Source organism: Rattus rattus, chromosome 1, assembly GCF_011064425.1.
Source record: "Rattus rattus isolate New Zealand chromosome 1, Rrattus_CSIRO_v1, whole genome shotgun sequence".
Taxonomy (NCBI): domain Eukaryota; kingdom Metazoa; phylum Chordata; class Mammalia; order Rodentia; family Muridae; genus Rattus; species Rattus rattus.
In genome coordinates this window covers 89557183-89585092 of record NC_046154.1, presented here as the reverse complement: position 1 = coordinate 89585092, position 27910 = coordinate 89557183, and the positions used below count along the sequence as shown (strand labels likewise).

General features: G+C 43.7%; 1 protein-coding gene across 4 annotated transcripts in view; it reads right to left on the bottom strand.

Annotated features, from left to right (window-relative positions):
* Tnc (tenascin C) overlaps window positions 1-27655 on the bottom strand; it is an 83936-nt gene extending 56281 nt beyond the window's left edge. For all 4 annotated transcript variants that reach the window (XM_032902931.1, XM_032902939.1, XM_032902948.1 and 1 more), the window contains exons 1-3: window positions 27593-27655; window positions 3059-3640; window positions 481-1890 (exon numbers count right to left, since the gene is read on the bottom strand). In XM_032902931.1, coding sequence (XP_032758822.1) covers window positions 481-1890; window positions 3059-3515 — 1867 coding nt within the window. In that variant the 5' untranslated portion in view covers window positions 3516-3640; window positions 27593-27655. The remainder of the gene's footprint in view (window positions 1-480; window positions 1891-3058; window positions 3641-27592) is intronic.
* Between the last annotated feature and the right edge of the window lie 255 nt (window positions 27656-27910).

Below are 27910 nucleotides of genomic sequence, written 5' to 3'. Positions count from 1 at the left end.
TGACTGCCTTAATAAGTTCTTCTTATTTAATAGAAATGTCTATTCAGTCCAGTTGAAATCATTTCCATTCAAATGAAGGGATTTTGTTTGCCTTGTTTCAAAGCCAGAGTAGAGAAGGAAAGGAAGCTGATACTTAGTAAAGGATAATGAATGGCTGATCCAATAGAGTTGAGATAGACAATATTTAAGTATCAGCTTTGAGTCTTTTGGACAACAGTATCACTTCTCTGAGCTTTTGAATCTAAGTTGCCCAGTACCAAGAGATGGAACATAACTTCTTCATATATGGAGAGAGAGAGAGAGAGAGAGAGAGAGAGAGAGAGAGAGAGAGAGAGAGAGAGAGAGAGAGAGAGTATTTAACAGGAATACACTAGCAGAACACATGAAAAGAATTGGTATATTGATAAATCCAAATATTCTCTGATAGGCATCAGCTGAATACCCATCAGGACCACTTGCTGCCAGCTTGCTGATACTCACCCTCAGAGCAATCTACCCCTGTGTAGCCTTCATTGCAGATGCAGCGGCCTGCCACACATTGTCCCTGGTTGCTGCAGTCATTGGGACAGGAGCGCTGCCCACAGTCCAGGCCTGTGAAGCCCTCATGGCAGATACATTGGCCGTCCTCACAGCGGCCTTGGCCGTGGCAGTCACTGGGGCACCTTTGCTCTTTGCAGTCTTTGCCCGTGAAGCCCTCGTGGCAGATGCATTGGCCATTCACACAGCGGCCATGGCCGTGGCAGTCACCAGGGCAGGAGAGCTCAGCACAGTCAGGACCAGTGAAACCATCCTCACAAATGCACTGTCCGTCCACACAGCGCCCCCGCTGGCTACAGTCCCGGGGACAGCGGCGGTCTCTGCAGTCTTCCCCAGTGTAGTCATCATCACAGATGCACATGCCATTCACACAGCGGCCATGTTGGTGGCAGTCATTGGGACAGCTCATCTCACTACAGTCAAAGCCTTTGAAGCCTTGCTCACATATGCATTTGCCCTGTACACAGTGACCGCGGTTGTGGCAGTCATTGGGGCATCGCCGTTGGCTACAGTCTTCTCCGGTGTAGCCCTCGTCACACACACACTGCCCATTGACACAGCGGCCATGCCCACTGCAGCCATTGGGGCACTGGAGTTCCCCGCAGTCAGCCCCTGTGAACCCATCGTCACACTCACACTGTCCGTTGAGACAGCGGCCATGGTGGTGACAGTCTGCGGGACACCGCTTTTCACTGCAGTCTGCCCCTGCAAAGCCCTCGTTGCAAACACACTGTCCCTCTTCACACTGGCCATGGCCCTGACAGTTGTTGGGGCAGGTGAGCTCACCACAGTCTTCACCTGTGAAACCTTCTTCACAGTAGCAGGTGCCATTGATGCAGCGACCTCGGTCGAAGCAGTCATTGGGGCAAATGAGCTCGCTGCAGTCTTCGCCCGTGAAGCCCTCATCACAGACGCATTCGTTCTCCACACACCGCCCACGGTTGTTGCAGTTGTTGAGGCAAAGGGGCTCATTGCAGTCTTCACCAGCAAAGCCATCTTTGCACACACACCTGCCATCCACACACATCCCGTGTTCCTCGCTGCACGGCACTGGGCAGACTTCCAGGCCACAGTCGAGGCCGGCATAGCCTTCGAAGCACACACAGACCCCATTCACACACTTGCCCTGGTCATTGCAGTCATTGGGACAGGCTAGCTGGCTGCAGTCTTCCCCAGTGAAACCCTGGTCACAGATACACTGTCCATCAAGGCACTGGCCTCTGAGATTACAGTTTCCAGGGCATTCAGGCTCAGAGCAGTTGGGGCCTTTCCAGCCTGGTTCACAGACACAGCCACAACCTTCAGCACTGAAGTTACCCCTGCCGCTGCAGAAGGGCCTGCTGTCCAGACGGCCTGCAGTGAAGAGAACATGTATTTAGCTGAATTCATGAGAGCAGTTTTTGCTATTCCCATGGAAAAGCCCTGACCCAAATTCAGCTGCATCCTTAGGTATCAACTGCCTGGGGAGAGCAGGAGCTTAGTGGAGAAATAGATGGAATTCAGTCGTATTCAAGCCACACTAACACTAAACCCACTATGTCTTCTCACCTACATGTTTCCCCAAGGGAGTTGACAGAGAGAAAATGAATTGATTTATTAATAAAGATAAACTTTCAAAAATTGCCTTAGAAGTCTGAGTCCCACAGTACTCCCTACATACAGTACTCTGGTGCATCCTTGAAATCATCATCAGTGCCCTCTCTGGTAGTATTTTCTAAGTGGTGGAAACAGATACTCATTTCAGATTTGAAGCAAATGCTTCTGTAGTTCTGTGGAACTCAGGGGATGGAGATAATGAACTCCTAAGCAACAGGATTCCTGGAATAGATGTGCAAGGGTCCAGGGTGTCCTCCAGAGAGAGTGAAGTACCTGGGCACATCCAAAGTCTGTGTATGTCCTTCTTTATCATTGAGTCATCTTGTGACATTTGGCCCATTTTTAAAATCTCAGATTTCAGACTCACGGAGAGATGTTAAATCTTACCTTAAAGGGTTGTTGGTAGGATCATATAAGACAGGTACTGTGTCTGGTACATACAGGTGGTTGTATGCACAGCCCTGAACCGACCACCGTCCCATTATCACACTGTGTACCATCACGTTAGAATCACCCAGGCAGTGGAATTACAGACGTTGTGAGTGACCATGTAGGTGATGGAAATGGAATGTGTATCCTCTGAGAGAGCAAGTGCTCTTACCTGCTGAGCTAACTCTTCAGACCAATAATCTAACAGATATAATTAAGTGAAATAGAGCTTTATGAAGCAGATTTTTCAAATGCTAGAAAGAGTGCGAGAACTATTATTAGCATGACTTCCCAGAACAGAAGAGAAATGCCTGCACTCTCCACCTTACTTGACCTTCAAACCTCCCCCTTTGTCTGTTTTTTAAGTGAATACCTTGTCTGTCTAGTTTCCCAGGAAACCAGAATTAAAAATTACTCCTGGATCTCTTTAAGCTCATAATTTTCTCATTTATGCAGAGACGGGGTAACGAACCCTAATGCCTTCTGGGAAGCCTACCTTCTGCAGGTTGGAGGCAGCAGCCTGTACCCATGGTGCACTGCTCCCTTAGAGAAGATACCAACATCTCCAGTTCCTCCAGTCTGCTCAGGAGCTCCTTCACATCTGGAGCTGCGGCACAGCCACAGGCCCGACGAGGGATGTTGATGCGGTGTGTGAACACAATCTGATTTTCCCCATCCACTGTATGCTCCTGGAAGCTTCCGCTGGACTCTGGTAAGGGGCTCAGGTCTTTCTCTCCACTCGTTGACTCTAGATCCACTGAGCACTGAGAACCCATGGGCAACTTGATGTTGTAGACATGGTTAAACACCACTGGCTGATTCTCCTCTGGCAAGGTCAAGTTCAGCCCACTCTCTCGCTTGTGCCTGATGACTTTCTTGAGGACCCCACCTTCAGGAGTGAGGGCAAACAAAGCTAGGAAGATGCCTGGCAATAGCCAGGTCACGGCCCCCATGGTAGAGGTTGGATTGGCTAGGTGTCTCTAGATCTGTAGGGTGCCTGAACTTCCAGTAGATTTTGGTATTTAGATGTACTTAAAAGAATACAGTTGGACGTCTCCAGTCTTCATGGAAGAAAGATCTATAAGTAAAGAAAAAGAATAGTTATTAGGCTCTGTCACTAATGCACACTGTGGAGTGGCTACAATTTGGAATGATTTTTGCCTTCTTGCTCCCTGTGTCTGAAGCTTTCTGGATATTCCTTCATTATATACGGTAGCAAGGACAGAAAATGGTCTCTAGAAGAATCTTGCAATTTTGAAGAAATGACATTACTCACTATTCAACTTTTGGAAATGTAAGGAGACAGTAGAAAAAGAAAGGCATGGCAAAACATTAGGGGGTTGTATCTCAGATTCAGATCTGGGCACATGGGTAAGTTACTTATTTTTCCCCCTTATTTCATTTTGTACAGTGAAAATCCTGGCCAATGGCAGGGTTGACAGGCTGATATGATGAGATCATTCATTGTCCCTCAGAATTTACTAGCCACGCCTTCTGAGGGAGTTTTTATGGTGATGTGAAGTGTAGCCCCAGGAGATATTTAATGACTCCTGACTGTAATTAGTGATTCTTCAAGCTGAAATAAACCTGCTGTTTCTCTGCAGGAGCCTGGGGGGGGAGGGAACAAAGAACTCAGGGGAAAATGAGGTTTTACTGCTCCTTTCTAGTCATGAGGCTCTTATATAGCATCCATCCTTTGCACCTCAAGAGTCCCTTCCCCTTGATTTATCTATCCAGAACATTCCACAGTCTAAGCTTTAGAAGAACTTGACAGGGCACTTCTGAATCAAGTACCCAAATTAAGAGTTGTCCACGGGTTTCTAGTTTCTTCTCAGATTGACCAGTACTGACAGAATTCACACTGAATGTTCTATAGCAACCAAAGTTCTGTGGGTGGTGGAAATAGATATAAGACCAAGCATGGACTCTATTGGGACTTGACAGAATACTTGACAGAAAGTTACCTACGGTCTTCTTTCATTAAGATGTACACTTGAGCTGTTGGTCGAGAACCCAAAGGAAGACTTAAGGATAATGTGGGAGGAGGGAAGCTACTTCATCGTGTAGTTAAGAGGTCCACAGGAGAGGAATGATATTTTTGAGGGTTATCATTCACATCAGCTCATGGTGTCTGAGGATTGGGAGTGGTGCTCTGATCATCCACATCTTCTGTATTATAAAACATTTAAGCCCTTCCTGGCTCTGTAACTTGGAAAGGTATTTATCATTTAATCCACAGCCCTGGGCTTGTTTATAAAGTAAGGGTCAGAAACAATTTCAAAGATGGCTCAGTCAGTAAAGTACTTGCCATGAAAGCACAAGGACTTGAGTTTGGTCCCTTGAATCCATGTTAAAGGGTGAGCATAGGAGCACATGCTTATAGCTCTCCCATGCTTCTGTGTAATCTGCAAGTTCCAGACTTGCAGACACAGTCTCACAATCCCAATAAAAGAATAACCCAACCCCCCCCCAAAAAACAAGGTTGATAGCTCTGGAGGAAATTGAGGAAAGACACTTAATGCTGACTACTGACTTCTGCAACACCACTACTACCACTACCACTACCACCCACACAAACACCATACACACACACACACACACACACACACACACACACACACACACACGTGCGCACACACAAGGGGGAATTAAGTATTAGAGGTCTGTACTAGAGCTTCAGAACTTTGTCTGGTACATTATAGGAACTCAATCAACAGGACAAGACATTGTATTGCACTCTCAGGATCACAACCCAGCAAGACTCTACAACAATAGCATTTTTGTTTGCTTTGACCTTAGTTGAATCTAGTCCCAAATTCAGTGGCAATTTGGACCTGGATCAGAGACTCTGTAGAAGTCATTTGTGTATGAGAAACTAAGTCTTGTGAAGATCGATCTGCTAGAAAGAGAAATATGTGCTCTAGAGTGGGTGGAACTGGGGAGAAAGAGTGACACTAGCGAAGCAAAGTATTCTGCTGCATGCGGGTAACTGGCTGATTTATGTCTCTTCTGAGGGCAGACTTTGGGGAAATTAGCTGAGAGATTTCAGTTAGAGAGAGGGGAGACTGAGGTCACAGGGAGTCAAGTTCAGATAGCTTGTACTGTTATAATTTTAGGATGAACAATTTAGTTTACAAAGACCATAAAAAGTACAGATAAAAGATTATCACTGAGAAAACATATTTTATGTGTGAATGTTTTTGCCTACATGTGTTCTGTACGTATATCACATGTATGCCTGCTGCCTGTGTGTATATCTGTGTACTACATGCATGCCTGCTGCCTGCGGAGGCCAGAAGAGTGAAACCTGCTCCCTAGAACTCAAGTTATAGATGGTTGTGAGCCATCATGTAGGTGCTGGGAATCACATCTGGGTCCTCTGGAAGTGCAGCAAATGCTCTTAACCACAGATTCCTCTCTCCAGTGCCCTGGACTCATATTTATGGGAAGTGACTAGAAAGAAAGGTCTGGAGAATGTGTTCTAGGAAGCTGATGACTTGTGTTCCTTCACTCATAACTGAGGAAGCTAACATGGAGTGTATCAATATTATCATATATCAATCCCAGGGAAGGAGATGCGGGGTTGTCTTCATGTACCCAAGAGAACAAGTGCTATTGTATATGTTCTTTATGGATGACTGGATTGGTGACAAGTTTGGACACTTCAGCACCTATAAGAAGCATGGGGTATATTAAAGGTTATCTTTAGTCACCTCTCCACAGGCTGGAGACTCTTATGAGATAAAGGAGTTATTCTTTGAATATTTTCCATGGCCGTAACTGGAGAACAAGCAAAACATGATTTTAGTTGTAGACATGTATCAACTTCGTCTGGATAGCCTTATGTGGTTGGAGGCACACTTCTGAGTTAGTTACTTGTGACATCATGATTAGTAGCTCATGGAATGTGTTTATCTCTTTGACTCAGGCACATACATGGAATATCCCGGACTTGGATAGACAACAATGATTCCATTTTTTAAAAAGCAGATGAACTTGTTTCCATATCGTTTTGGCATCTAAGGTATTACGGCAAATTTTTCTTCTGGCTTACAGGGAAGAAAATTTTATTGTGCTGGGTCAGTCAAGCATGGGGCTGCTAACACAGGCTTCTAAAATGGTCTACAAATTCCTCACTCCTCGTCCCTCCCAACATCCATAAATTCCTTCTTGGAATGTGTCAGGAAGAGCCATGAGCCAGGAAACAGCCTTAAGTGTAGATTTGTTTTCCAAGGACATCTGATCCCCTCAGTTGAGTGAGTCCAGGACACTCTGGGTGAAAAAAACACAGAGAAAACTTAAACTGACAAGCCAAAGACCCTTCTGAGCCATGAGGGTCTGAATTTCAGCACTGGCAAGTTGTTATCGGTTTGAGATAGGATCATGGGCTCTTAATTGGTGTCCAGTAACATGTCAGTGGTACTGCTGATTGTCCCAGAGACTTGTCTCTTAAAAATGATTTGTTCTTTCTTTCCCATTAGAGATGAGTTGAATGATGTGATTATGGCCTTGGGATAGACATAGGCTAGTAGAGAGTTTCAGAGACCAGTAATGGACATCTCTGTGTTCATACTAATGAGGTCACAGGTCAGTCAAGGAGGCAGCAATAGAAACAGATCTTCACTGGGAGGAATCATAAATGCTAAAATGGATAAATGCCCTGGAAGAGACTATGTGGTGTTTGGGACCATCCGCTCTAGAGGCAGTCAAATATTGTTACAGCTTGACTCTGTTCTTCCTATTAGTATGAACCACAGCGAGTTGCAAACTGTCTTTAGATAAAAAATGGTGGGTGACAGCAATTCCACACAGCTCTTGTCACTATGGCAGTGGATGTAAAATATTGCTTGTCTGGGCCTCTATGTTAACATCTGTACAATGACAACATCAATACCAGCTACATGTGAGAAATGAGATATTTTATGTAAACCACTTTCTAAGCTTAAAAGAAATTACACCTTATGTAGAGGCATGTTTTCCCACTCTGCCCCTTTTTTTCTTTTAAGCTTTATTTAATTGTGCATGTGGGTCTGTGTGCATGCATGTGTGTACAGATAGCAGGTAGAGGCCAACTGCTGGGAATCGGTTATCATCCTCCATCTTGTTGGAGGCAGGTCTCTTTTGCTTCTTCTCTATTGCACTGAGCATAGTTTACTGGTGGGTCCATGCACTTCTAGGTGATTCTGTCCCTGCTTCTCTTCCTGCTGTAGGGATGTTGGGATTACGTACTGTCATAATCCATCTGGTTGTTTACATGAATCCCAGCGATCTGAAGTCAGGTCATCAGACTTACTTTGTAAACATCTTTGCCTACTGAACTATCTTTCTAGTTCCCACTGTGGCTTTATCTCCAGAAGCTTCAGGGAATAGAAAGAGGGGCAAAGAGAAAGAAACAATGAGCTTAAGGAAAAATGAATAGGTTTGGAAAGAAGGAAAGTCTTCTCAACAGTACCTTAAGAATTTATTTTTGGTCACAAAGTAGTCTTTGGCTAACCACCTTCTTCAAACAAGACACAAGCAATCATGCCTACTAGACACATGATCTGATTTTGTTTAAGTGTTAGCTAAGAAACTGGTTTACATAAATTATCTCAGTCCTCAGTGTTTCAGTGAGTCTGATATCAGGGACATTCTGAAATCCTTAGGAAAATGACAAGGCTATGGCTCCAGACCTAGGATTCCCTTAGCCTTGCTCTAATTCAGTAGCAGGAACAAGGGAGTGAATGAGTTGGGTGGAGTTCTTTTCTGGGAGGTCAGAACTTTGGCCAAGGCTTCTCTGAGGCCGAGAGCTGCTGCTGGGATGATTGTCCATGACACCAGGCCAGCTATTTCTTCAGAACAGACTGTCTGTGGTTTAGTCTTTCAAAACTGTTCTCTTAATGGAAAACACTTGGCCCAGCCTCACAGTGCTTTCCATATGCAGTCAGAAATCAGATTATAAAATCGGAATCCCACTTGAGCAAGGATTACAACCAACAGTAGAGGATCACTGAGTCCAGAGGTGGTAAATCAGTGGTACCCACGCACTGTGCACATGCAGGCAAATTAATGACACAATTATGAGAAAGTCCAACTGTAGGATTATGCTGCATCAATTACCCCAGATAGCCATATACAATCATCATAGCACATACTTATTTATGGGAGCCATTATGGTAAAGTGGATCAATAATATTACATTGTATATTTGGGATTTACTAAGATAGTAGATATTTGTTATTCTCACCCTATTCAAACCAAGCAACTATGTGTGGTGGTAGATATGTTGGTTCTTATCTTGCATCTGGTTGCCATTTCTATCTATCTGTCTATCTAATAATCACATTATATGTTTTTCAATTCTGCCTTAGTAAAGCTGGAAAAAATAAAAATAAGGCCAAGGAGATGTCCCTTTGCAACAAATGGAGACCGCTACAGAAAACCGCAACCAATCAAAATGCAGAGTTATAGCACTCAGTCCTAATGGAGATGTCTGCAAAACACATAAGGCTCGGGGGTATTGTAGAAGAGGGGGTAAAAAGAGTGTAGGATGATTGAGGAGGTATGAATCTGTGTCTCCTGGTGGTATCAGGAGCTACACTCACAAAGTCTCACCAACTTGACTCATCACATCTGAGCCAAATAAGGATAACACCAACACATGGGAAAGTAGACATGGAAAGCCTATGAGGCCTCAACTCTACACAAAGAACTATAGGTAACTGAGTAATGGACTGGTAATGGAAGAGATGGTCCTCTCTGGAGAATTGGTTGTCCAGTGCTAAAAGATCAACCCTGAAATGTACATATAAGCATATAGTAATAAGGGATGAACAGGCTATATTTAGGAATAGACATGTATATTCATATACATGTATACATGTACTAGCAATTAGTGAACAAAGAGGCCATGGATTTGAAGGATAGCAGGGAGAAGGCTTGGAGGAAAGAAGTGGGTGGAAGAAATGTCGTAATTATATAATAATCTCAAAAATAAAATAAAAATGATAAAAAAGAAATACATATGAAAAGTTTCCATCAATGCTTAGCTCGAGCCCATTGTAATGGTCTCCAGAGAGAAGTATAAGGGAAAGGAACTGAGAGGACTCCTGTGCTAAGAACTTTATAGAATTCTTAATTCTGTATGTCTTTATTCCATCCATCCATCCACCCACCCATTCATCCATTCACCTGCCCTCCATCCATCCTCCATTCATCTATCTATCCCTCTATCCTTATCAAATACCCACCATGTGCCAAGCCTCTAGTTAAGCATGAATGATACAACTGTAGCCAAAACAAACATGTTCCCTCTAATAAGAAGGCTTAAAATGATCTCCCGAACAGTCTCATATGTAACTGTTTTAACACTTATTACTGGTTTAAATGGTCATACTTCCTCTCAAGTGCCTCTACAAACTGGGAAACATGTTACATGGTCCTAGCCCAACAGAAAGGGCTTAGATTCTTTAAAGAGATAATTACTTCTAACTCACTGTGGGCTTCACAGTGTTCAGGACACTGGGGAGGAGGGACTGAGTAAGAGCTGTGCCCTTTTCCCAGAGGTCACTGTGGAAATGCATGTGGAGACTATGCACGCACAACAGTATTAGCAGTGACAGCCTCAGTAAACAATAAGGAAAGAAGTGGTATTCTTGGCTAAGGAGCTCGTGGTGGTGGTGGGGTGTTACTGAAGGAGGAAAGGCCCAGGTACTGGTTGAATAGTTCTCTGAAGTTCAAGGAGAAGTATACCAACAAGGATAATAGAAGTACGAAAGATACTGTGTTTTTTCCACAGCTTGCCCTAAGCATTGTAAACACAAGATTCTAAAGTCTTTCCAAGTTACAAGGTAAAAAATTTTATCTTCATTTTGCAGATGAAGAAACTGAGGCATAAAGTTATTAAGTCACATGTGCAAATTGGAATGTCATTTAAGGAGTAAGGATATGAACCCAAGTCTCTCTGAGTCCATCACCGTTCACTGCCTTTTGCACCGGAAGTCAATGGAAGGAGTTAGTATTTGAGAGCAATGGCTGCTCTGTCTATCCGACCTTCAAACAGCAGGCCGAGGGAACCTATCAGTTACATGTGATCAGAATCTGATGGTGCTTCTGTGGAGTGAAGCAGGTTTTTGGGCACCTCTGAGATGCTGCAGAATCTAAATTACTTTTAGAGAGACTTCTTGGTGTCTTGAAAGCCCACTTGCCCCGCTCGAATGGACAGACTTAATCTATCCTTCAAGAGAAACTAAAAGAACAATCCATTATTGGAAGTTGGTTATCTTCCTTTCTGTCTTCTGAATGAGCACTGCTTAAGGACGATTTTGATGTCTGGAAATGTTACAGGTCTATTTCATACTTATGCTAGGCTGATTTAGTTATGCATCACATATATAGCTAGACTATATAGGGATCTGGGCTTCATAAAGGCAAGTTATATGAGGCATTTAACTTGGTATTACCCAACACTGTACCAAGACTGTACCAAAGGATACAACGAAGCCCAGTTTTAGAATGTTCTTGGTTGTAATGATCTGTGACCTGCTGCTAATCTGCCAATAGTCCTGTCAAACCAAATTTAGCCTTCCACTTAAACTCAAGGAAAATGGCCAACGTTAAATACAAAGGGGATCCAGATATTATATTGATTTTTTTTCCTTTCAGGTATTTGGATGAATCACTGGTGTTATTTTGAGGCTCCTTTCCTCCGTTTCCCTGAACAGAAGTTTCATTACTAGCCAAATTAAATCCCCAAATTTTAATCCATAAAATATTTCCATCTAGACACAATAATGAGATTCATATTTGTGGTTCAGTATCCCTAAGAGCAGCTCTGATGAAAAATACTAGATCCATTGATACATTCAGACCACAAGCTACCTCGAGATCGTCTGGTTTCAATTTTTGAAATAAAATTTCTGCAGAGCAGTAGTTTGCTCTCCTCTGCTCCTTGCCTAGACAGAAAAGAAAATAAAAAGTGGGCTTGACCAAATGGCAACACTATAGATTCCTATAAAATTCTGGAAAATCATTTCAAAAACAAATTTGAATTCATTTCTCCTGGAACAATAGCCTCCTCTATTTTGTATTTCCATCCGATTTTTTTAAGAAATGCAGCTGGCTCTTTCATAGGCCTCAAATGATGGAGCCAAGGTTAAAGAATTAAAGGTATTTATTCAGGAGGGACAGGTTATGGATAGAGAGCAACACAGGAGCAAGACGGTGTGAATGCATGTGCTAAATATTTGGCATTTGGAAACTAGAGTGTTTGGAAAGCTTTTCTGAAACAACAGTCTTGGTATTCGAATGAGTGGAATTCTGCTGGCCTGAGGTTTGCTCTTAGATGCAGCCAGATAGAGACACTGACAATTCCCAAACCCGGGAGGCATCAAGACCGGCCAGCCTTGATGCACTTTGATAGGAGCTGACCCCTGAAACAAAAATGGATCTCTGAGGTTGGTAGCAAGAAACCAGACACTATGGAAAACTAAGTCCACTCCAGCTATTAATTAGTGTGCCTAGAAAAGAAATGCAGACACGTAGTGTCTACTTTTCTTCTCTCAAAACGAGATCACCTCAAAGCTGCAATAATAACCAGTCCTGATTGAAAACATCTGTACTTTCTGTGCCACATATGGATTAGTTCATTGGTTTTTTTTTTCTCTAAGATCCCTGACATTTCTTCCTTTATTTTTCCCCTCCCTGAGGATGGGGAAACTGAGGTCACATAGCTAGAAGAGGAGAAGAGAGTTTAATTTAGGTGGTCTGACTCACCAGTTAGAGGCAGCATTCTTAACCCGAGGTTTTCCTCCAGCAATTTACTGATACCAAAGGCTGGTTTGCATGACTAAGTTCACAGGCTTAACTTCAAAAAAGCCTGAGTTTGGGTCCCCCGTGTCCCCCCTCCCAAGAAAACTATCAACAGTGTAAAAAGTCTTTATGAAGTTACACAAGAGCCAAAAAATAGAGGTAAACCTTAACTCAGAATTAGGCTTAATTTAGCCATAGCTATTTCCTAACGTGTTGCATGTTGAGGTATTAATGCGGAGCAAAAAGTATTTCCTAGTTAATCATGTTTGGAAAAGGCTATTTTTAAAGCCAATGTTATTTTAAGCCAAACAAATTACACATCTTTCTTTACTTCAGGATTTTCCAGGGTCTTTTATGTGTTTGTAGAAACCTCCAAGAAGAAGATTGTTTAGAGTGTGTTCCCCAAACTTATTTGATTCTTCTGTGTTTGAAGTACGTCACAGGTTGGGTTTGATGGCACACAAGGGCAGCAAGTACCAGGTCAGGACAAATCCTTGACCCTCTTTCTCTTTTCAGTCCTTACACATTAACAATGATGCTATCCCTGGCCAGGACCTGTCTGTCATAAAAGGGTGAAGCCCCGGGATGGAAGAGCTCAAGCAACTTGAATCTAAAATGAGATAAATCAGTATTATTTATTTGGTTCTTGGCCCATTGCAGATGCCTTTTCATCGTGATCCAAGCTTAGGCAATCGGAGGACACTGTTCATATTTTCCTGCTATCAGAAGCACAGGCTGGAGACAGTTCAGTAAGTTATCCAGTCAGTGCAACTGGAAGCTGAAGTAAGGGTGATGCCTCTCATCTCATTCCGCAGGAGTTTAGGCTTCTTTTGTTCTATTGAGTGATTTTTTTTCTTTTGAAACAAGTGTATTGTTTGGTTTCAGAAATTAACATTTATGTAATAGTTAAATGCTGGCGTCATTACTGTGAATGCAGTTGTTGGAGTTATGGAGGGAGAATGAAGTTGGGAAACTGGTACATGCATGGCGGTTTTATTTACCATTTCGGACTTGAGAAGAGGGCATGAAGCCAAGTGAAGTAAAATGTCTAAATCTCCTACAGATCTCTAGAGCTGGTGGAGAACAGCCTGCTCTCCTTCAGCTTGGCCCAGAGAGAATGCTAATAAATGAGAGGATGGTAAAGTGAGAAGAGGCAGACAGGGGAGTTTAAAAATCAATAGGTCCTGGAAAATTGGGCCTCAGACTTCAGAGACCCTGAAACTTAAAACTTTCTTTTGGAATTTTACATTGGACTTGTTAACTTGACACAACCGTGTCCCCTGGGAAGAAAATCTCAACGAGGACTTGTCCAGATGAGGTGTGGGTTTGTTTGTTTTGATTACATTAATTGAGCAGCTATTTATTTAAGCATATGGTGGGGAAATCAGAATATTTAATCAGAGGGAATGGGATTAGGAAAGACCATAGATGAAGGAAAGGGAGAAGAATGCTGGGAGAGGGAGAGGGGCCTGATGAGGGAGGGAGGGGGAAGGGAAGGAGCAAACAGAGTAAGAGAGTAAGAAAGTACAGAATGGATAAAGGGAGGATGGGCCATAGTAGTGTCTGTCAGTCTTCTAAAGTTCTGTCTTGTAAAATGTCTAGTAAAGGTCTAAATCTCCTGAAGATCTCTAGAGCCTTGTGCCCCTACCTGTGCTGGGAAAACTTATTAGATAAACTTTTATTTTTAGCTTGGTTTATGTGTATAATAGTATATGGCTTGCCAAGGTCACAGTGTCTGGAAACTATATGAAAATTTGGCATACTGATTGGAAGGGTCAGTCAATATTTCCTTAAATGACCTGAGATAAATGTGTTGTAGGATCACTTCTTACTCTTGAGTTTGAATCTGAATCATCTTCTTGGATTCCGCGTTTGAACACTTGGTCCTCAGCTGTGGGACTAATCTGGAGGTTGTGGAGCCTTTGGGAATTCGGGCCTGGTGGCTAGAAGGAGGTCAGAGGGTGGGTGGTGGGCATTGTGGGTTTATACAATCTCCTTCCAGTCTAATTTCCCACGCTCCCTTGTCATCCAGGTAAGCAAGCCCGGGCTGCATGCTTCTGACACCTCAGGCTGAGTCCTGAGCTCCCTCTCCTGACATCCTGGAGTAAGACTCTGAAACTCTAAGCCCAAATAAACCCTTCTTCCTCTATGGTGCTTCTGTCCGGTATCTTGGTTGCATAGACACAATAGAGTTCGTAACTATCCAACTTTACTATTGTAGCAGACACTGTCAGAAAATACGCAAGTGAGCATGGTTGTGTGCTAAAATGAAAGAATTTACAAAAATGGGCGGCTACATCACAGTTTGCTGACCCCTGGCGGAGAATAGGGACCATTACAGTTGCTGTTCTAGACCCAAATAGAGCTGGATTGGCAGGAAAACTAACATTTTGTTATTTACTATAAATCTGTTTTGTGAGCCTGTGGAATAAAAAGGCACCTGTCGCCAATCCTTATGATCCGAGTTCAATCCCTGAGACCAATATGAAAGAGAGAATTGACTTCCCTAAGTTTTCCTCTGACATCCACAAATACCTTTGCCTGATCGTGTGCATGCTCACCCACGCACATGCGCATGCGCGCACCCATATACTTTAAAACAAACTTGTCTTGTGGCAAATGTTATGCTTTAGGTTTTTCATTAATCTTACTAATGACACAATAAGCAAGTGAGCTGAGTATTACTATGCCGACTTGGAATTTAAACTAAGACTCAAGGAAGCTTAAGAACTAGTTCGTGAGACAGATGCAGCTTTTGAAGCCTGCCCCTTTAATCCCATTGTGCCACACTGGAATGGCTCCTCAAACAACTTTCTTCAGTTCTGATAAAAGTACAAACTTAGGATTTGAGCTGCTCAGTAAGGGAAGAGATTAGGCACGCAGAAACGATTTCTTCATCTTCTGCTTCCCAGACCCCCTAGCAGCTGTCTAAGTGGTCTCCACATGTAAGTCCGGAAGTATTTGACCTCTGCAGTCCTCTTTGAGCTCTGGCTGGCTCTCCTACTTAGTACGCTTTCTCTCTGGAGAGCACCGAAGCCAAGGTGCACTGTTTGCAAGTGGTTATTAACTCCTGGGTACATGTTGGCAAATTCTCTTTGGCTTAGACAGGGTTCCAGAATCTGCTGGGGTCTGGCTGGGCTCACTGGGTTCCCTAGCCAGAAAGAGTTGCTAATTGGGATGACACTCTGCATGTCTCTGCCTCTCCAGCTAGGTTTCCTGACCTGGGCATGCCTGTTTTGGCTCAAGTGGGATGTTTGCCCTTTTAACTGTCAACTTAAATGTGTGAGGGCAAATTTACAGTTCCCTTAAGGATTTGTGGAGCCCGGTGCTCTGGTATCATTTCCAAGATCATGGTCCAACACATTTTAAGGCAGATATCGTATGGATAAGAGTATCAACGGTCTCATCAGATTAGGGATATGGATTCACCAGAGCTGGACAGAATTTCTCAGATTCTGAATTTGATTGCATCAAACATTCTGTGAGTTTCTAATCAAACAGGGATATTTGGTGTCCTAAGAATTGCCTACATTCTCAGTTTCATATTCCATTCTGAAGGTTTTAGGCACTTTTCTGGCCCTTTTTTTTTTTACTACTTCTCTTTCCTCATGGCATTTTCTGGATATTTGTGGCTGTTCCTAACACTCATATATTGAAATCTAACAATATGATACTATTAGTTGCTGGGAAGTAACTGGTCATGTGGATAGAACTCTCTATAGTGGGATCAATGTTCTTCAAAATGATGCCCCAAGGAACCTCCCTGTCTCTTCCAACCTGTGTAGGCACAGCTGTAAATCTCAATCCATGAACTAGGATATGGGGACTCTCAAGACATGGAATCTACTGGTATTTTATTCTTAAGATCAAAGTCTTCATGTCTCCATACTACCTAGTACACAAAATGTTGCCATAGAAGCCCACATAGAATAAAATAGGAATCTTAGCAATAGCAATAAGGTAATATCCTATAATTCATTATTATAATATAATATAACAATATTACCTTATTGTTTCTACCACTTGTCAGCCTTTGGGGACTGTAGATAAAAAGACCATATGAACCCTGAATTTCCAAGATGTTGTCAAGTGTTTCCAGACTTACCAGCCATAGAACCCTTTTTAAGTGACTCTCAGTAAGGATCTGTTTCACAGGAGACAATTTGAGCACTGCTTACCAAGTAGTCTTATCACCAACAACTGCCCCAAAAGCAGTGTCAGCATGAATGACCATAACTATTTGTGTCACATGCCAGTTTTTTTGAAGAAATGTAATACACAATACTATTTAATAACCACCGTGATCTTCCAAAATGTGTATTGCTATATTGTGTCTTTTATATATATTTAGAAAGTTAAAGTTAGAGCAGATATTTTGTCAAGCTTGCACAGCAAACAAAAACATTTTGGACCCAGACTCCTCAGATACCAAAGCCACACTCTTAATCATGATTCATTTCTTTCAATGGGTTGTGATTTCCCCCATATCCAGAGACAAAGAGATCCTTGTCTTCATCTCTTCCCTGAGACCAGTCATTCCTCCCACTAGTCGGTGATTGATCAATCTTGTTACAACAACCCCCTCTGACTCATTCTCAAATCTCCAGACAGATGTCCTCTGTCCTTGGTACTGGCCTTTCCCAAATCCCAAGTAAATGATGGCAGCTATTTTTAGGACTGGTTTTGAAAGCAAAGATAATCCTTGAAGTCTGTGTCCTGACATGTTTTTTTTGTCCCAGTGCCCGAATAGCTTCCTGCTGTCATAAGGTGTGTTATCACCCTGCGTAATTGTGACACCAGAGAACGAAACACAGAGATAACTTCTAACTCTAGGTTTTCCAAGCAAGACTCACCAGAAATGGATTTTTGAGTTTTGGAAATAAGGACTTTTATCAGGTATTTAAGATTAATTTTGAGTCTTGCCGATTTTCAGGTGAACCTGGTACAAAGATCCTCTTGAGAACTGCTTTGTTGGAAGGGTTGGTCTACTGTAGAATAGTTACAGTTTGGTGTAAGGGATGGTGCCAAAGGACACAGTAGGGGAGCATCTATTGTACCTGGAGGAGGTGGTGTTGGAACTGACAACTGAAGAAAGAAGATGATTTAGATGTAAAACATAGAGAATGCCATTTTATGTAGGAGGGAATAACATTTGCAAGAAAAACAAAGTCTAAAAGCTACGTCCGTGCCAAAAGCATGGTGCTAGGTGAGGCTCAGAGTCTGCTTGGAGGCCAGGGATCTCGATTATAGGAAACCTAAGGCCTATCGCTTATTTCACCCAGACCCTCCTCTTGAAAATTCTTTATCAGACTATAGAATGTATAGTCTCCTGAGTAATACCTCCTCCAGCTGGGAATTAAGCATGGAAAGAACAAACCTTGGGTAGCATTTTATATTCAAACCAAATGTGGTGGTTTGAATATGCTTGGCCCCGGGAGTGGTACCACTAGGAGGTGTGGCCTTGTTGGAGGAAGTGTGTCACTGTAAGGGGTGGGGTTAACCAGTTTTTCCCTGGTTCCCTTTGGAACAAGATGTAGAACTCTCAGCTCCTTCTCCTGTGCCATGCCTGCCTAAAAACTGCCATGCTCTTGCCTTGATGATAATGGACTGAACCTCTGAACCTGTAAGCCAGCCCCAATTAAATATTGTCCTTTCTAAGAGTTGCCTTGGTTATGGTGTCTCTTCATAGCAATGGAAACTCCTAAGAAACTATTACAGTAGTAGAAGATACACCATACTGTATGTGGTATAGAAGAAAGAAAGAAAAAGTGATATTCTAAAGTTTAATTCATATGCTGAGAGAGCTAGAGTGGTGATAAGAAAAACAAGTACTTTGAGTTTCCACCCTGACTACTTTACCTTTCAGTAAAATATATTTGGTGTGATGGCTAATCTTGTTTGTCAATTTGACTGAATCTGGAATTTAAGCAAGGGGCACTCCCATGAGGGCTTTTCTTGACCAAATTATTTGAAGCAAGATGACCCACCTTAAATATGGATAGCGACTTCTGATGGCAGCTTACATGAAAGACCATTAATCAAGGAAACTTGTTTCTTTGCCTGCTTGTCTGTGAGGAAATCCTATTAATTAACATCTACCATGACCTATTAAATCATCTGAACTCAGTGGAGAATGGAGGACTCCCATTAACAGTAGGGCTTCCCTTTCTTTGACTTCTTCTGGGGAGCCCAGCCTCTCACACCCTCTACCTTGGGGAAGGTGAGTAGTCCTTGGCAGACCTACAGATTCAACTTCCTTTCCCCACCCCAATAAGAACCCTCCTCCTAAGTACCTGGGATTCCTGGAATGCCTCTCTATACAAATGAGGCATTCACAGAACTTTAAACTCCAGCCAATGATTTTCATTTACCCTGAAAACTCCTTTCTACTCTCCAAGGTCCATATATAGCCTTGGTTCACCCTGAATAAAGCATATGCATACAAACCCAGCCTAAATAACCTTATGGGCACAAGCTAAGGTCCTCTCAGAGAGCTGTTTCATTGTAGACCATTGGAGAAGTCCTTTGTCTGAAAGAGCTGTAACGTTAGGACCCCCACACCATCCCCACCACCACTACCACACACATACCCATTCTCAGCCAGACTGGGGTCCTGTAGAACCCCAACCACTCCAGACTCTGCTTCATCCTTCTAGCCCCGTGTGCAGCATCAGAGGACACAGAGCTACAGCTGGACCCCAAACACATACCACATGTATGTCCACTTTTCTTGGCATGTTCATCTTCTCTGCTGCCGAGGCATCCCTTTACCAATAATAGAAGCAACCTCTTAAGGATTCCAGCACAGCCTGGAGGCCAGCAGAGCTCCAGGAATCCTCCAGGCCTTCAGTACCCATCAGACTGCTGAGATAGTCAGTCTTGTGTTCTCAACATTTACCGGATTCTCAGCCTCTCCAGGGTGAGGCAGCCATTGTTAGACTACTCAGACTGCATCCTGTGAGCCAATACAGTAAGACTCTTCCTGATATTTAATCAGTTCTGCTGCTTTTTGAGAACCTTGGCTGATACTTTGGAGTAACTGTCTTGAAAAATATTGCCTTGGGGGTGATATTTGAAAGAAATCAGGTCCACTCAGATGATCTACGGTAACGATCATATAAATGGATTGAGGAGTTAAGACATAGATCACGCCTTAGTAGTTGCCACAATTACTGGTTACCCATCGACTGGAGTGCTGGTGGCAAAAGTGAATTTGTCAGCTATGATGCCAGAGAACAGTGATATTGGATTATTAGAGATTGTAGCCAGCTGACTCAAAAATGACTGTATTGATACTAGCTCTCAATAGCCCCAAATTCATCATGATCAAATTGGGTCAATGGACGACTTTTGAAACCATGTGTGGTAGTGTATGCAAGTAATCTCAGTGCTAGGAAGCAGGAGGCTGGAGAAATCTCAAGGTCATTTTTGGCTACAGACAGAGTTGAAAATCAACATCAGTTGCCTAGGACCTGATCTCAGAATACAGAAGGGGTAGCTAAACTGGCAGAGTGCTTGTTGGCCATGCATAAAGGCCAGTGCTGCAAAAAATGACAAAAAATGAGAAAGTTATAAGATTTAGAAAAAAACTACTTTGGGTGATCATTGTCAAGCAAAATTCATTTATAGAAGAGTCTCTCTCTCTCTCTCTCTCTCTGTGTGTGTGTGTGTGTGTGTGTGTGTGTGTGTGTGTGTGTGTGTGTGTGTGATTGGCTTGGAGGAGGTAAATGGGTTTGTTGAAATGCCCCATGTGGGAAGTTATTAAGGCAGCATGGAACTGAAAGCCTCAGTCTAGAAGCTCCTGAGAAATTCAGCCATCAGATATAGCCTGGAAGAGAGCTGGTCCCCAGTCAAGCCTTCAGCTATGATCTAAACCCAGGCTAATGACAACCGATCATAGAAAGTTCAGCTTCACTCCCTCAGCTCAGCTATGCTTTGATTCCAGACCTATAGAATCCAGAAGACACTACCTGTGATGTTTTAAATGAGTATGCTTTGTGGTAGGTAAGTAAATATTAGAATTGTTAGCTAAATCCACATATGCTATACTATTCAGAAGATAGGACAGTTTGTTTTTCTTTTGTAAGAGTATATATTAACTACAGACTTTTATGTTATCCCTGGATTCTAAGAGCAGAGTCAGGAGACCCAAGTTTCTGCCCTGACCCACTGCCAGCTGGCATAACATCTTAGAAAAAAATCTCTCTTCCCCATGTCTCAATTTCACCATCTTTAAAATGAAGATGTTAAAGTCGGCCAGTGAGTCCTATAAACATTTTCATCCTCCTCCTCCTCTTCCTATTCCTTTCTTCTTCTTTTTGTGCCAGAGAAGTCCTTCAGCAAATTCTGTGTCATGTGGAAGTTCCATGCACAAGCATAAACGAAGAGGGGCCTTAGTTGAAACGAGGTTGAATGTGACTTTTGCCTTACCCTTCTCTCCATGGCAGCTCCTGGATTATCTCTGGATCTCTTTGAACCTGGCCTGTAAGCTCCTGGCTTTGAGGTTGCCCATCAATCAGCCTTTTCAGCGTTGACATTCTAAGTTCTAGTGAAAGCAACCTGCCTGCAAGAACGCTCTCCCGTAACATCCCTGCTTCCAGCTACTTCTGAATGATTGCCAATGACATGGGCTATTCAAGATGCTGCTGCCCACTGCAGAAGCTGTGTGGCTTCCTGTTTTCCCCAGCAAGCAGACTCCCTCTGCTGTGCCAACGTTCCTTCTGTAGTTACCTCCACCAGACTTCCACCTCCATAGGTGACTTTATTATTAGATGTATACATTTTTATTTTTTAAGGTATCCTCATTCCATATACTGTGCTTACACTCGGTGTTTTCAAGGGGCTCTGGCTGGCATACGGTCTAATGCAGCTTTGGGTTATCTTCTTCTGGTCACAACCTGTTGCTTCTTCAGGTGACATGCAGTGGTGTCATGTTGCATGACTGCTTGGACTCCTTTAACACGGTCCTTTTATGCAATATTCCGAGATCTCTTATCTCTAGCCTTAACATTTTGAAGAAAACCAATACTTTTCCTAACAGTCTTGAGTCTCTTCCACTTTTTAACTCAGCAAGTGTTATCTTAACTGTCTTATACACCTGCTGGGTGATAACATTTGATTCTTCCAATGCACAGAATCCACAGACTTGTCTAAAGCCTCTCGCCGACAATTCACTCATCAAGCTAAGCATTGCCTGATTTACCTAATTATCTTTTCAAAATGTAAATATAAGGCTGTAGAGATGGGTTATACTGTCCTTTCAGAGGGGATGAGTTCGATTCTGAGCATTTAAGTAGGAGTGTGTGCACAACTGCCTGTAACTCCAGCTCCAGGGATCTGACGCTCTCCTTTGACCTCCCAGAGAAACTGTCCTCCTGTGCACCTACCCCAACAAAGACACACATCCATATACACAATTAAACACAAAATGAATCTTTAAAATATTAATATTTATCTAGCAAATAGCCTGTCATCTCTAAGCTGTTTTGTATGTAGAAGTTTGGGTCAATTCTTTTAGAATCCTTTAGCATAGTGAGGGAAACAAACTTTGTGGAATTGATCCTGGGAAGGGGCTCTGAAAGCCTTTACTTCTTTCTATTTTCTACAAGTAACAAAGGCCTCAGTTTACCTTCCTACAAAGCTGTTATATAGACATTCTGGGAGTACATCAAGGTAGTGTGCTTAGGAGTATTTCATAAACGTGCTGAATCATGCATATGCCATGTTGGGAAGTCTGTCCTGCACATGGGAAACTTGTCAGGAAACATGGACAGGCTGCACAGCACACCTGTAGAAGTCAAACCCTGTTGTGTTGGGAACAGCAGAGAATTTCACAGACATTATATTCTGAGGGTCTGATGTCTGCAGAAGGCATGCAGACTCTGGGGATAATGAACTCCCCAAGGCAGCATGAGCAGAGGCAGGGTGCTGAGCATGGCCGGTGTAGCCTAAAGGCCGTTACCACCTTCTAGGGACTTGGACCTAGGTTTCTGTTAAGGTATCCCCTATCATCTATCTGCATGATATTCAATAAACTACTGATATTGATTCACCTCAGGTTCACACCATTAGAATGGCAATGATGTTGGAAATAATAAGAAATGGTAAAATGGCACAGTATTGCTAGAGCAGGTGACTACATTTAGTGTGCTGGTTAATGTTGATCATTGATTTGATAGGGTTGGAAAATGGGTCTAGAAACAAACCTCTGGGCATGTCTATGAGTCATTTTCTAGATTGCATTAATTGACGTGAGCAGCCTCACCCTAAGTGTGGGTGGCATCATTCCATGCACTGGGGGTTCTGGACTCCATACAAAGGAGAAAGCCGACTGAGTACAAACTCTCATCATTTTGCTTCTGAGCATGGATGCAGTACGACCAGCCAACTCCGGCTCCTGCCACCATGCCTTCTCGGCCAGAACAGACAGTGTGCCTGCAGATCGTAACCCAAATGAAAGCCTTCCTTCCTAAGGTGCTTCCTGACAGGTATTTTGTCTTGATGACAATGAACAAAGTAAACTAGTGCAATTAATTTTACAGTTATCCTTCATCTGCCTGCATCAAGAATAGTTTGGACACATCCTTAGAGATGTTAGCAGAAGCCGCCTTCCCTCCTTTAGGGTGAGAGGTGACCTTTGGCTGATTCTGAAGCAGGCTATCAGGGCTTATGAAACACCTTTGTCTCTTGGCAGTCTGTTTGAGGAAGGCTCAAGGACCAGCCACAACTATTTGAGTTAAAGTGCACACATTTCAGGACCTGTGAACTTCAGGAAATTTCAAACATCTGAGACGACTTGGAATGAAATAATCTTTTAAAAATTTCCACTCACAAATAGAGTAAAAGTACACATGGAAAGGATTTTCCATTCACAACCTACTTTGAGTGTGGGCATTTTGCTTTTGTTCCCTGGTGGAGAGTCAAGAATGGCAACGAGAGCACTGAACTCCAGGTGCCTCTTAAAGTCTAGGAGAGTGTTTTTTAACAGGTGGGTTGTGACCTCTTTGGGAGCTGAAGGACTCGTTCACAGGAGTTGCCTTAGACGGTCAGAAAACAGATATTTACATTGCAATTCAATACTGTAGAGAATTACAGTTATAAAGTAACAACAAAAAATAATTTTATTTTGGGGAGTCACCACAACATGAGGAATCGTGTTTAAGGATCACAGCATTAGGATGGTTGAGAACCACTGAGCTAGGAAGTGTATATGGTAGAAAAGAAAAAGAACACAGTTGATTAGATTTAAGGGTCTAATTGAACAAAAGTCTGAGCACCGGGGTTGGAATCAGGTAACTATGCAGTGATCTCTCCTCTACAAGACATCATAGGGTGTTTACAGATCCCATAGAAGGCAAAGCCACCAGTGTGTCTTGTGTTGGAAAGGGTTGGAGTTTGCAGGCCAGTCTCACTATATATTAAGGGGGTTTTCCTTCTTGGAAAGGGGCCTTCATCTAATGTTTCCCACATGCTGACCATGCTTAGACTGGTCTGGGATGGGATTCAAGGGGATTCCCAGCTATATTCATGCAGTGAGAGGTGTTTGAATCATAACCTTTCTCTTTGACACTTTGGCAGCATCTATAGCTTGGAGTCTATAACTGTTCCCTGACTGTCTTTAGAGACCGGGGATAGCCTCATCTTTATCTCCTTAGCAGCCCCCTTGAAAAGCACACATTCAGCTCTTCTATACCTTAGAAGACGAAGGTATAGCTTTGTTCTCCCTTTCGTAGCTCCCACCCACACAGCCGGGGGAAGCATGTGCTGATGTCATGAAAATCACTGGGAAGGACATGGCTGCAACCTTGCAACCCCGTGTGTGTGTGTGTGTGTGTGTGTGTGTGTGTGTGTGTGTGTGTGTGTGTGTGTGTGTATACTTGTCTTCTCTCTCCCCATCTCTCTGTCCTTTCTATCCCCAGACCCTGTCTCTCAGCTGAAATTGGAATGTTTCCGTTTCTAAGCACTACCACCAGCTAACCTTTCCTGTGCACCATGAAAAACGATAGCTGCCGGGCTCCTCTGTGAAATCAAGAGGCTCCGATGCCAGCTGGAGTCTTCTGTACTCCTCTGGCCATTCCCCAGAGGACACCATGCAGGGTTAGCCAAGCCTGACGTCAGGAGGCAGCGTGGCACAAGAGACAAAACTGTGGGGTTTTACTTAGAAAGTTTGGGTTTGCAGCCAATTCTGACTCTTCTGTGGGAAGACCTGGGCTGAGCTACTCAACTGCCTTGGGCCTCAGTTTCTTCTATTAAGTAGAACTGTTAATTCATAATTTGCAGTATTAGAAAATTAAGTGAGATGGTGTAGACAGTCTTTGCCATCACTGTGTCCTGTTGTCAGCCCTCACTGTTAGCTATTTTAGGTGAGTGTTTGACTGCCATTCAGGAACTGTATATGGAGAGCCAACTAAATGTTTGTAGCATAAGCTCTACTTTTCAAACCTAAATAGCCTCAGTATGGAGCAGCCTTTGTGCTTTGTGCAAGCCAGTTTGTAAGTTCATGGAAATGCTGGAAAAGAGGTGTTTTTAGTTCACTGCGAACATGAGAACGGATAGGATTCAGGGGGTATGTTTTTCATTCTGTCAGCCTGAGTTGCCTTACCAAATTCTATTCGGGTTATGCGATCAGGCTATTGCTGTATTTATGGGTGGCCACAGTCTGCCCAGAGGGGCATATTTTGTCAGAAAGGAAGTGCTTTCCTTCTGAGGGCTATTCAAGAAGCTGACACACTGAAAAGAAGCACAGCCTCCAAACAAAGACATGGGTTTAGATTCTGGCCCCTCACTTGAGTTCTAAGACCCAATCTCTCTGCTCTGGGCATCTCTTTGTCTCACAAGTACACCCATGATCCAGGGACACACTATGATCATTTGGTACCATGACGCCCAAGAAAGCATCAAGAGCCTATAGCATATGCACTGGTTAACTCTAGGCTGGCCCTGGTGGTTACTGACCTTGATTGAAATAACCAACCTTTCTTAAGCCTCTAAAATTTCTGTCTCCTGTTTCATTTAGGGAACTGTCCTTACTCCTGTAGCTGCTGGAGTTCAGAACTCTGACCTGAATAGGCACTGCCTAACTGTGAGTCCTGGAGCTGTGTGTCCTGTTGTTTGAAATCTGGTGAAAATGTTTCAGGGGATGAATAATGGCTTTGGGCCTTTTAACCCCATGTTATCGCATACAGCCTCATGCGTACCTATCAGAAACTTGTGTTTTGTTCGTAATTTATTAATACATGCCTCTCTTGTTAAAGCAGACAAACATTTGTTTAGAACACTAACCTTGAAAGTATCTGTGATCTAGTAACAAGGTAAACAGAAATGTCTCTGTCTATTGACCTCTTATGATGTGTCAAGAGCCAGTCATATCTATATGAGGTGCATGCCACAGAGACCCAGGAGAGGTTAACTCCTAACCCTCTTTGTAGGAGTGACAAAGCTGATGGCTGGAAATCTTGTCACCTCTTGAGACAGGGTAAAGAGAGGCCAAGAGCATGAAACTGGGTGTTTTGAACAAAGGAGGGGTGGGTGATTACGGAGCTTGGCTACACCCTTTTCAGCGCTCTTTCTCCTGCTCACACCATTTGAGTAACCCAGAGGATATTCGCACCCTGCACCAGCTTCTTTCCCCAGATAGGGTCACATTCTTGGAATGTACAAAGCCAAGGCATACTGCCACCCATGCCCTGCGAAAGGCTTGGTTCACAGGACAGGAGTGCTTTCCATCAGCTTCTTTAGAGCGAGCACACTTCTCACCAGCCTGGGTGAGCTTTGTTATATCTCAGGACCAGGCGGTGGGGTGGGGGGGCAGTTTTCATTTCTAAGGTACATATGGGAAAGCTCTATAAAACCAAGAAAAGGGGGTTCACAAAAACAGAAGAAAGAGGCATTCACTCTTAATGAGAGCTCCCAGTCCAGTTCACCCTCTGATGCAAAGAATCGGATTCCAAAGAACCACCAGCCACACAGCAGTCCATAGCCAGGCACCTGAGCCTGTGAATGCCTGAGGACCTTCTGGAGTCAGAAACTCCACACTCACACCAAGCCCCAGGCTGCCACCTTTCCTCCTAACGGTGCCAACACAACCCCTTGCTCGTAAAATACATGCCAGGCTAGCAGAGCAGGCACTCTGAGATCAGGCAAGATAAAAAGGGGAGGGTAAGCAGACACACTCCAAAACTGGGGAAGTGGTGCTTTTCACTTCCAGGGTGATGGCAGCTTTGGGCCATGACAGAGATCGCCCAGTTGCTAATTTGATCTTTTTGTTCCTCACTCGCTCCTCACTATAAGGGGAGCTGTTGTCCCCTCTTTAGCGAAGTGGAAACTAAGGTCCACAGAGGTTACATATTTTCCTGGCACATTTATGTTGTGGTGGCGCTCCTGGGAATGCCTCCTAAGTCACTTCTAGGGTCAAACCCCAACCTCATAATCCCCCTGTAACACAGATGGCATAGGGGAATCTCTGGGGTCTTTCCGAAGTTCACCAGGGAAGGTGGCTTCCCCCAGCTGGGGAAGATGTTACTGGGGTTCTGGGATAAAGTGTGAGGAGGGAGCCCGATTTGGGAGCAATATGGGATTCAGGTGCCTCCAAACCTTCTAACCATGCTCTACCTGAGGTCTGCGAATCAGGAGGTTGTCACCCTGCTTCAAGAACCCAGGGACGTGCCCACCGGTCTCATCTTACAGCCTGTGAGTTGTTCATCTGTGCCCAGAGCTTATCCCCTGGCTCTAGTATCCCAGTTTTTGTCTTTCCCCAGAATGGACACTGAGGATCAAATGGAGCGGGAGGGGAACGAAAGCTGTCAAGTGCTAAGACTGTGGATGTGCAGTTGTGTTCTCCCTGCTTTAATACTCGTCCCACCGCACCATTGCGAGCAAATGCCGCTATAAAATGCTACTTCCCTAACACTCATAAAGGGGAAAATCCACAGGTGAGAATCAACTAGGTCAAAGGTTAAGAGGAAAAGTAAGACTTTTTCCCCAAAGAAAGGCAGAGACAAAAACTTTACCTAAAGTTCCTCTGAATGGTAACTAGTGACAGATCCATACCAAATACAAGACTGCAGGAGAGCAAAGTAGGGAATACCAGGGTGGGCGCATCAGATCACACCCGGGAAACACTCTTTTACCCAGCTTGGAAATAAAACAGAAGTTTTATAGTTACAAACCCACACTGTCCTGGGCACCGGGAATGCCAGGAGCACACTAGAAAAACCCTGGGAGATGGGATCAACAGACTCACCTATTCCAGGTCGGAGAAATCAAGGTCTCTGGGTGCACCGGCTCAGAGAAGAAGTACCTGGGCTAGCCACAGCGAGTTCCCAAGCGCGCAGTCCCTAGCGTCTCCCCAGCCACTGTCTGTGCCCACCAGAGGCTAGGGTGTGTGTTCAGCGCGCGGGAGAGACGCGTGACAGTAAGCAGGCTGTGGCTGGAGCAGCCAGCTTTGGCAGGCTTATATAGGGAGCTCCTTCCTCTGTAATGGGACGCCTCGCCTCCAGACATCCTTTCCCACTTTTTTTTTCAGTTGGTGAGTTAAAGGCACAGCCCTCCCAGCGGAACA